Below are 9,906 nucleotides of genomic sequence, written 5' to 3'. Positions count from 1 at the left end.
CGTCTAATTTTTTGGACGTAGCTCTGTGGTTGTTTTCAATTCGTAGTTGTAGTTTGGATTAAGTACTTTGCTTTGTACTTGAGTAATCTTCGTATTGCACATGTGTTGACTGATTTGGTCTTTATTGGCTTTCAGCCTAATGGAATAATGATACAGATTACTCAGATGATATTACTAATAGCGGAATTATTAATAGCACTAAAACACACAGGTAATGTAGTTCGAAGAAAATGTATTCCTCTCTTATTATTGTGCAAAAGGATACAATGATTATTGTCTAATGTCTTCTCTCACAATAACACTCTAAACAGATATCTCTCTAACTGTTTCCTCCTTACTGTCTAGAACTAAGCTAGGCACCTCTATTTATAGAGTCTAAATCTCTATAAATCCTTATCTAACTTGGAAACTACTCCTTAACTAAGTTAGACAACTATTCCTTTTCAAGCTAGAAAACTATACACTTAGCTAACTCAAGAAAGGAATCACTAATTCCTAAAAGCTAAAGGATACACCCGTATGGCTCCCCTCTTTTAGGAACTTAAACTCCCGTTTAAGTTAAAACTGAAGATTAGGAAACTCAAGAATTCCCTTCTCTTTGTTGAACCATTTAGCCTTGCTTGGAACCTGACCTGCACGCCCAATGCGAAACACAACTCGTTCCCCTCGACATGTCGTAGCCACTTGACGCTCCAAAATGCAATATGTCGGCAATGGATCCTCTTTAAGGCGCTCTTTACTCAGCCTTAACCATATTAAGTCTCTAATACCAAAGTTACAAGGTCTAGTCTTGTACTTTGCTTGTGACTTCTTCAATTTTGTCTTCTCAACATCTTGACTTGATTGCCCTCCATGTGGTCGTGTCAACAAGACAAATTTTCTACAAGCATTGACTAATCTTTTAGCCTGAGTCGCTGCTACCAAGCTTGCCTCTGGTGGGAGAGACGCCACCCGGATAACGAATCGTTGTCTGTCTTTCGTAAATGTGTACTTCTGAGCCTTCCTATCGTAGATAGCATCTCTATCCCATAAGTAAGGATTTCCCAGAATCACCTGACAAACATCCAATGACACCACATGGCATGTCACTTCGTCGATGTAAGATTCATGAAGAACAAACTTGAATGTGCATTGAATGGTAATACTTAGTCCTGTGTCCTTCTGAATCCATCCTAATGGATATGGCTTTAGATGTTTGACCGTTTGAAGAGCTAACTTTTGAACCAAAGCTTCCGAGATAAGGTTCTTCTGACTTCCCGGATCCACAATGGCATCAACTAAATTGGTCTTCACCTGCAACTTTACAACAAAAAGTTGCTCCTTGCGGTTCTCGTCGTCGTTCCCTAACTGTGTTCCTGCCATAAGGTTGAGCTTCGCATTTGGTTTTGTCAATCTTGGTACTTCTTTTACCTCGTTTGTGATTAATGTTGTCTTCTTCCTCTCCTCCTTGTGCCGTAACACTCTTGGTTTAAGGTGAGGAAACTTCACCCAAAACTTATCTGCCACGTGGTCTGTTCCTTTGCAGTGACTACAAGATTTACCATCCGACTCGCCTTTCTTCTGCTCCTCCTTTTTGGCATAGAAAACATTCGACTTACCCCCAGTCTGTTTTCCATCTCCCTTGGTTTCGTTCCTCTTGAACTTCTTCTCAATGGTGATGGCTTTTTCGCTAGCTTCTTCAACAGATTGTACCGTGAATAAACTCAACTCCCTTTGGAGGTACTCATGCAGTCCTGCTTTGTACTTCGTAAATACCGAATACTCTGTCATGGATATATCTAGAACCATAGCTTGATTTTAGAATTCGGTAGTGTAATCTTGCACGGACTGATTGACTTTCTGCTGCAAGTTTTGCCACTTGTCCCATCGTTCCTCCAGAAACCCAACTGGATAGAACTTCTTTCTAAGCAATTCTTTGAACCGCTTCCACGACACTACCTTCTCAACACTATTCTTCTGGTAAGACTTCCACCAAGTTAAAGCGTGAGATGATAGCTTCATAGTCACACATGTGATCTTCTCTTTCGATGTAAAACGATGGAACGTAAAGTATGTGTCAAGCCGCTCAATCCAGTCGTCCAACTTGTCAACACTGACGTTGTCGTCATACATCGAGACTTCAATCTTAAAGTCAATGTTCAAGTTCCGAAAAGAACATTTTCCTTCTTGTTGCGAGGTTTTGCTGGCGTTGTCTGACTCCCCATTTGATTCGGATTCCTCCGACCCATCTTCCGGTTCAGAAGGCGCATCTTTCGGCTTCTCCAAAGGTTCCTCTTTCGTTAATAGTTGTTTGAGGAGGCTGGCCACTTCCGAAAACTCAGATTTCATTGACGCCACCTGCTTCTCCAACGCAGCAAGTCTCTCTTTTTCTGGTGTTTCATCACCCATCTTCTTTCCTCTTGATCTTGTGGTATTTTCCAAGGACACAAGAACTTTTCCTAGCTTTCTGTAAAGTGAACGAGTCAGGACCATGCACCACAGGACTCCTCATGGATATGTTTAGCTCTGATTACCAACTTGATACGAATTACCCAGATGATATTACTAATAGCGGAATTATTAATAGCACTAAAACACACAGGTAATGTAGTTCGAAGAAAATGTATTCCTCTCTTATTATTGTGCAAAAGGGTACAATGATTATTGTCTAATGCCTTCTCTCACAATAACACTCTAAACAGATATCTCTCTAACTGTTTCCTCCCTAATGTCTAGAACTAAGCTAGGCACCACTATTTATAGAGTCTAAATCTCTATAAATCCTTATCTAACTTGGAAACTACTCCTTAACTAAGTTAGACAACTATTCATTTTTAATCTAGAAAACTATACACTTAGCTAACTTGAGAAAGGAATCACTAATTCCTAAAAGCTAAAAGATACACCCGTATCAAATAATTCTAATTTTCTCAAAAAATTTAAAAAAAAAAACTTTAAGAGCGTGTTTGGATGAAGGAAAAATCAAGGGAATTTAAGAGAAAATGAACATTCAAACCTTGGTCATGTCTCCTTACTGAATAATCAAACCCATCATAAGAAGCGCCTATCACCGCTACCAATAGCGCTCATATTTCTTACCCCATCACCATCAACCTACTCAACAAGGGAAGAAGGTAGAACGAACCATGAAGACATGTTTGCCACCCTCCGTCGCTTCTTATCGGTCTCCAAACATGCTTTGGAATTTTTTGATTCAAATTATGGTTTTGGGGCTGCTATTCGCTAGAAATTGTGAGAAGGTGGCAACGACATAGATGACCTTTGCGGCGGGGCTTTTCGTCTTTGGCAACTTGTTATGATAGGTGGCGGTGGTGTCTTAGATCCAGGGAATTACGTAGGCATCTGTAGGGCTCGATCTTTTGGTTCAAAGGTGATGTACGTTAGATTTAGTTGCTAGTTTTCGTCAGTCAGATTCCACGGTGGAAATTGACGAAGGCTTGGCCAATTTGCATGATTGATTGGTAGTGGATGCAAATCACTTAACTTGTTTTCTGTTTTGTTTTTTCAAACCCTAAATCAAAACCTCTTTTTGAAAAAAAAAAAAACAAAAAAAAACTAATTTCTTGATTTATGCGTGTCATCCTTGCGTAGGGGGGCCATCGTAATATTCTCTATATCGTTCCAATTTTTATCAGATGTCATCAAAAAGACATTTGATATATGTTATATTACCCCTGGAAATGTATTCAGCAACGCATATTTAGTATGCTTTTGTTTCGTGCTATTTGATTTCAGGGTAGAGGATTCGTCACAATGGTGACTCTGAAGTACTTATATGCAATTCTATCATTCTTCCATAAAAAATAATATATAAAAAAAAAATCAAAGTCCAGCTTGATAAGGATTGCATTGACAACTTTCACCTTCTGATTCTAGATCATCACTCTCATCCTTTCTAATTTTGAGGAGAAGTTTGAAATCTTAGGCTTTGTCTAGTTCACGGAAAGGAAAGTAATTCCTCTGCCTTTCCCACGGGAAGAGAAAGAGAATGGAAATGAAATATCTCGATGACTTTCCGTTCTAATATATAGTAACATAAGGAAAATCATCAGAAAAACTGTTAATAAAATAATATATTGTGAGTAATAAATGCAAAGAAATGAGATAGATAGCGGTTCCTATGGGTTTTGGAATGAACCACTTTTCTCACATTTTGTCAACCTTGAGGAAAGTATTTCCTTTCCTTCATCGTACTGTAATGCAAGAAATAAACAATTTTCCTTTTCTGATGGTTACCTTCCGTGAACCAAACAAGACCTAAGTGTTCAACTTTGATACCTTAACCTACACATAATCTACTCATACCCTCAAACTGAAAACCCTAACGGCCATGTCTAACAACAACAACTGTCGTAACTAGAAAAACACAAGTTGTTGCTGTCTTTGAACACACCACTATCGGTGTTGAAGCCACCAACAAATCTTACGGTACCATGCATGACAAACAAAAGACCTCCATCTCCATGAGAGGCCTTAACATAATACATTTACAATATACCTAAAAATATGAACAAAAACTATCACAAGTGATCGAGTTGGTAAGAGTCTAGATGTGAAATTTCGTTGATGCTGATTAAAATTAAATCCCAATCTATTTTTTGTGGCCAGAAAAGAGGAAATGTTTTGACATGATCTCTATGTACAAATTAATCTTCAGATAAAGAAATGTTTAAAAAATTGTGTGACTTCAAAAAAAAAAAAACATATGAACCAGTGGCGCATTTACGCGCACTATTAAATGAATTAGAGAAAAAAAAAAAGAAAAAAGATACAGACAGAAAGGCATATATATGCATATTTGCGCACGTAAAATTAATATAATTTCCCCGTCAACCTCTGCACGACGACGTTTTAAAACCCCTACAGAAGTAGCACCTCGCTTAGATCTAAAACCCCTTTTCTTCTTCCATCTCTTCACTCATCAGATCCAATTCCCCGGCCAAAAATGTCGCACTCGCACTCCCACAGCGACACCGTCCCCCTCCACCCCTCCTCCCAGTCTGACATCGACGAGATCGAAAACCTAATCAACGCCAGCGTCCAATCGGGCCCACCACCGTCCTCCCCGCCAAGCCTCCCAGCCCACTCGCGCCTCCATCCCGTCTCCTCCTCCCCCTTCATCCAATCCAACCTCCCCCCTCCCCCTTCCTCCTCCAACGCCCAATCCCAAGCCCGCCATCTGTCCCCCGCCCCTCCTCCCGTCCCCTCCGCCACTTCCACCACCAACGGCGCCCCTTCCGGTTCGGCTCCCCGCCCAACACCTTGACCGAGCCCGTTTGGGACACCGTCAAGCGTGACCTGTCCAGGATCGTCAGCAATCTCAAGCTCGTCGTGTTTCCTAACCCTTACCGTGAGGACCCCGGGAAGGCTCTCAGGGATTGGGATCTGTGGGGCCCTTTCTTCTTCATTGTGTTCTTGGGCCTCACTCTCTCCTGGTCTGCCTCTGTCAAAAAGGTCATCCATTTCATTTCTTTCTTTTTTGTTTGAAATTCTCGACTACTTTGATTAGGTTAAGGTGATGATCTAATGTTGAAATTGAATTGAATATTTTTTTTTTTTTTTTTCAGTCTGAAGTTTTCGCGGTTGCGTTTGCTGTACTTGCTGCTGGTGCTGTGATTTTGACATTGAATGTACTCCTACTGGTAATAACTCCTTTCTCTCTGTACTTCTATTTTGAGATGTTAATGCTGCTACGAGATTTTATAGAATTTGAGAACTCTTCTTTGTATGTATGCACACAATGTGTGTAAGGAGAGCTGATTTATGCGTGTAAGCACCACTATGCTTGTCAAATAGTGAATTATGGTCGTTGATTCACGATTTTTTTTAATTTTTCTTTTATGAGAATTGATGTTATAGAATCTAATAAGTGCTGGTTGAGTTTATGGTGTAGGTATGTAATATAAGTGGATCACAAGATAGGTAGTTGTGTTCTTCGCCAGTGTGGTCTCTAGTACTGGTATTCATGTGGTCCATTGTGGTTCATAAACTATAATAGAAATTTATGTCCTGATCTTTCTATAACAAAACGATGTAATAGGTTACGTGCTGATTTTATTACGATATGAAGAGCTGATTTTATTATTGTTTGCTAAATAGCTTGTTCTCCAACAAAATATGAAGCTTAACAAAGTGGTCTTTTTCAGGGCGGACACATAATTTTCTTTCAGAGCCTGAGTCTTCTTGGTTATTGCTTATTCCCTCTGGATGTTGGAGCTTTAATCTGTATGGTGAAGGACAATGTGATATTGAAGGTGGTTGTAGTAAGCATTACACTGGCTTGGAGTTCTTGGTCTGCATATCCTTTCATGAGTTCAGCAGTCAACCCCAGGAGAAAAGCTCTTGCACTTTACCCAGTTTTCTTGCTGTATGTATCTGTTGGTTTTCTTATCATTGCCATTGATTAACACATCAAAACTAAAAATGCATGCTAGTAGATAGAAATTTTATGGGTGCTTCATTTTCTGAGTTGTTGCTTGGGATCTGAGCTCCTTCTGCCTATATCATATTTGCTGTATGAAACTTCTTACATGATTTCAATGCTTTATAACACGTTCATACCTTTCGGAATGTTGTGGTATGAGACCAGTTCATTCATGTTCCATGTAACATGTGATACATTTTACTACCTACAATGTGATTTGTCAGATTTTAGAACTTAGAACTTAGATTTAAATCTTAGAACTTAGAACAATCATAGTCATTTTAGTGATCATGTTATAAAAATCCATTCTGGCATTTAAGCATGTACCATTTTTTCACTATTAGTTTCTTGGAAAGTAAGTTGTAATATGAACTTTAAAATCTGGAACGGAGGGAAAAATTCTTGCATGTCATTGGGGTATATAGACCCTCTCTCGGGTGAAGTTCATGCCCCTCTTGTCATCAACATTCTGAGACATATATTTATAAATGTTTGTTAGGCAGTTGAGGTTTACGATTACAAACTCATACCTTTATATTTGATCTTCCTTCCATCTTGAGCTGTCAGCTGGTTAGTTGAGGGATAGTTTATTTTGCGTTTATCTTCATTATGTCCAACACTTGCACAGGGAGGGCAATAGATGGATAGGTTTCAAATTCAATACCAACTTTTGGAATTGCCAACAGTAAAATATCATGCCCTGGTTCATCAAGTCAAAACAGTTGTTTTTTTTTTTTTTTTCTTCCCACTAGAACAGGAGTTTATGTGATTCCCATAGCCCCACCTTGTCTAAGAACTTTTTTGGAGCAATAGAAGTTTCATCAGCAAGCATACTCAATAGCTCAACTCTTCTAATTAAGGATTTGGTCGTATCGCTTTTTCCTGTCTGGTTTTAGTATTTTACTTGGACATAAGTAATAGAGCACGGTACCTTTTGGTATAACGGCAGAAAGATATTAGTCTCAGTCACTAGGGCACAAGAATCAATATCAGTGCTTGAAGTATGGATCGATTTATTTCATGAACACATTCCATACAATGTGGTCATAGTTTTAACCAAAACACTAGGCATGACCATAGTTTGGTGTTGGCCATCACTCTTTGAACTGTTACTGAAGACTGAAAAGTCTGCATGTTTCTTTCAAATCCAACTCCAGTATCATTTGTTAGTGGTTATGGAGAAGTGTGGTACTAGGGTGGAATAACTCATTATTATCGTACTGCAAAATATAAAATTCTGAGGAAGACCTAGCTCCAATTTGTGACCATGACTTGGTGATACGAACGAAGACTAGACTTCATACTTGAGTCATTGCAAGACTTGCTCATTATATATCAAGAGTCCGGTTCAAGGGACACAAATTATACACTAATTTTTTACACCATTTGTGAGCCTTCAGATTTTATGACATTCAATGGTTTAGATTAAATGTGAGGATGACATGACATTATATATCTATTTAATAAAAAAAGTAAAATAAATAAATAAAAAGAAGTAGATTAAACTGTTTTTGGAGTTTTATTAAAAGAGAAATACCAAAACTAAATAAAAAGAACAGAAGAATACGAATACAAGAACAGGAAAACATGAAGAATGTACTGCAGAATAAAAGAAAACAACCTTCGTGTTCATCTTGTTTAGTAATTCTTTGTGCCTTGCCCTTAATCAGTTTCAACCCATTTCACTGAAACTCATTGATCTATATTTCTGATATTACCAATTACATGTTAAATAAAAAATTAAACAGAGAATACCCATTGCCCAAGTGCGAAATGAATATCTCATGTCTTCTTTGTTAATTTTTTCTGATACGATGTTCTTTTGATGCTTCCTATAATCTTCCATTAACTTGAAGCTTTCATACCCCTTTAAGTTTTCTTTTTTATTGGGTATGTAAGAAGGTCAAAGATCCATTTTTGTTTATCATATTCAACGAATGTCATGCATTTGAATGGAAGTCATGAAAATTGGTCTACTCAAGAATTCTTCACATTCCATACTGTCGCAAACATTCTTTTCTATGTGCATCACATCTAGGTAGTGTCTGATCAACAACTTACTCCAGTATGGGAGTTCCCAGAATATGCTCTTATGTGTCCAGAATTTGTACATGTCGGGTCTTTCAGGTATTGCTGCCACAATATTAGGATGATTGTTGAGTTGCCCAAAATCGTACTCATTAAGCACTGCAAAAATTTCTTCCCCAGTCCATTTTCTGGGAGACACACCGTTTTCTACGGTCTCATCAAATGCATGTGCATCGAACCGTCATTCGTGATCATATGGAAGGAGAGTACGGTGATCAAATTTGCATATCTTGTTGCAATGACTGCTGCTCCCCTCATCGCTAAGGCACTCTGGACAAGTCTTGTATCCCCTAACAACGTTGCCCGACAACATCCCACAGGCAGGAAAATCATTGATGGTACCAACATCCACGACATGCACCTGGAACATCTCGTGCATGTATTTGTCATAAGTGAGATGACCAACGTCTCACAAAAACTTAAGCTCTTCAATCAAAGGTCTCAAATACACATCAAGACATTTGCCTGGATAACCGGGCCCTGGAATCAACAAACTCAACATATTGTATTCCTTCTTCATGCACATCTATGGAGGAAGGTTGTACGGTACCAAAATCACCGGCCATACACTGTATTGAAAACTCATGTTGCCAAAAGGGTTGAACCCGTCGGATGAGAGCCCAAGCCTCATATTTCGGACCTCTGACGCAAAATGAGGAAACTCCCTGTCTATATGCTTCAAGCCTCCCCGTCAGCAGCGTATATAAGGGTATATTCGTCATGCAATTTACTATCAGCGTGCCATCTTATAGCTTCGGCCGTGTGTGAAGACATGTACAACCGCTCCAGCCTATCCCTCAACGGGAAATACCAAAGTACCTTCACAGGTTTCCTGTTGCCTGCAAGAGTCAGGTTATACCTGTCAGTGTGACATACCGGACATGCGTCAAGGCCACCAAGGTCATTCCCTTCTGGATCTTTACCCCAGAAGAGAACGCAATCATATCTGCATGCATGGATCTTGATGTAGGAAAGCCCAAGATCTTTCAGGATACATCAGACCTTATGAGGAGTGGTAGGAAGACGATGACCGTGGGGCAACATCGAAGCAGTGTACTGTAGATAATCATCAACAGCCTTCACGGTCGATTTTGTCTCAACTTTAATCTTCATTACGTCCATCACAATTTCAAGAACGGTCTTTTGACAACCGGGGTACACAAGGGTCTGTTGGAAAGCAAGCAGTTTGTTGTACTTGTCAATACCAGTAGTGTTGACAGCTCTTGGGAAGGGCTGCACCGGGTCAGGCATATACTGTCCTTGAGCGCATTCACCGCTCTCATAAGGAAACATGTCGTTGATGAAGGCTGTTGTTGGATTGTTGGATGTACTGCCCGTCTCAGAAATTGGCCATGATCATGCCGGACCCCCTGATGATTGTTTCACCGTGATAT

At 39.5% G+C, this 9,906-nt stretch overlaps 1 protein-coding gene across 1 annotated transcript; it reads left to right on the top strand.

Moving 5' to 3' along the window:
• Positions 1–4,933: 4,933 nt before the first annotated feature.
• Positions 4,934–6,660, top strand: LOC101291133 (protein YIPF6-like). The gene is given in 6 exon segments (XM_004296366.1): positions 4,934–5,051; positions 5,054–5,096; positions 5,098–5,237; positions 5,240–5,454; positions 5,568–5,642; positions 6,147–6,660. Coding segments are annotated over 6 exon segments (840 nt in total). The 5' UTR covers positions 4,934–4,945; the 3' UTR covers positions 6,408–6,660.
• The last annotated feature ends 3,246 nt before the right edge of the window (positions 6,661–9,906 follow it).

The sequence above is a fragment of the Fragaria vesca genome, linkage group LG4 (genome assembly GCF_000184155.1).
Source record: "Fragaria vesca subsp. vesca linkage group LG4, FraVesHawaii_1.0, whole genome shotgun sequence".
NCBI classification, from domain to species: domain Eukaryota; kingdom Viridiplantae; phylum Streptophyta; class Magnoliopsida; order Rosales; family Rosaceae; genus Fragaria; species Fragaria vesca.
Note: the sequence above shows the minus strand (reverse complement) of the source record. Positions and strands in the feature narration are given on the sequence as shown.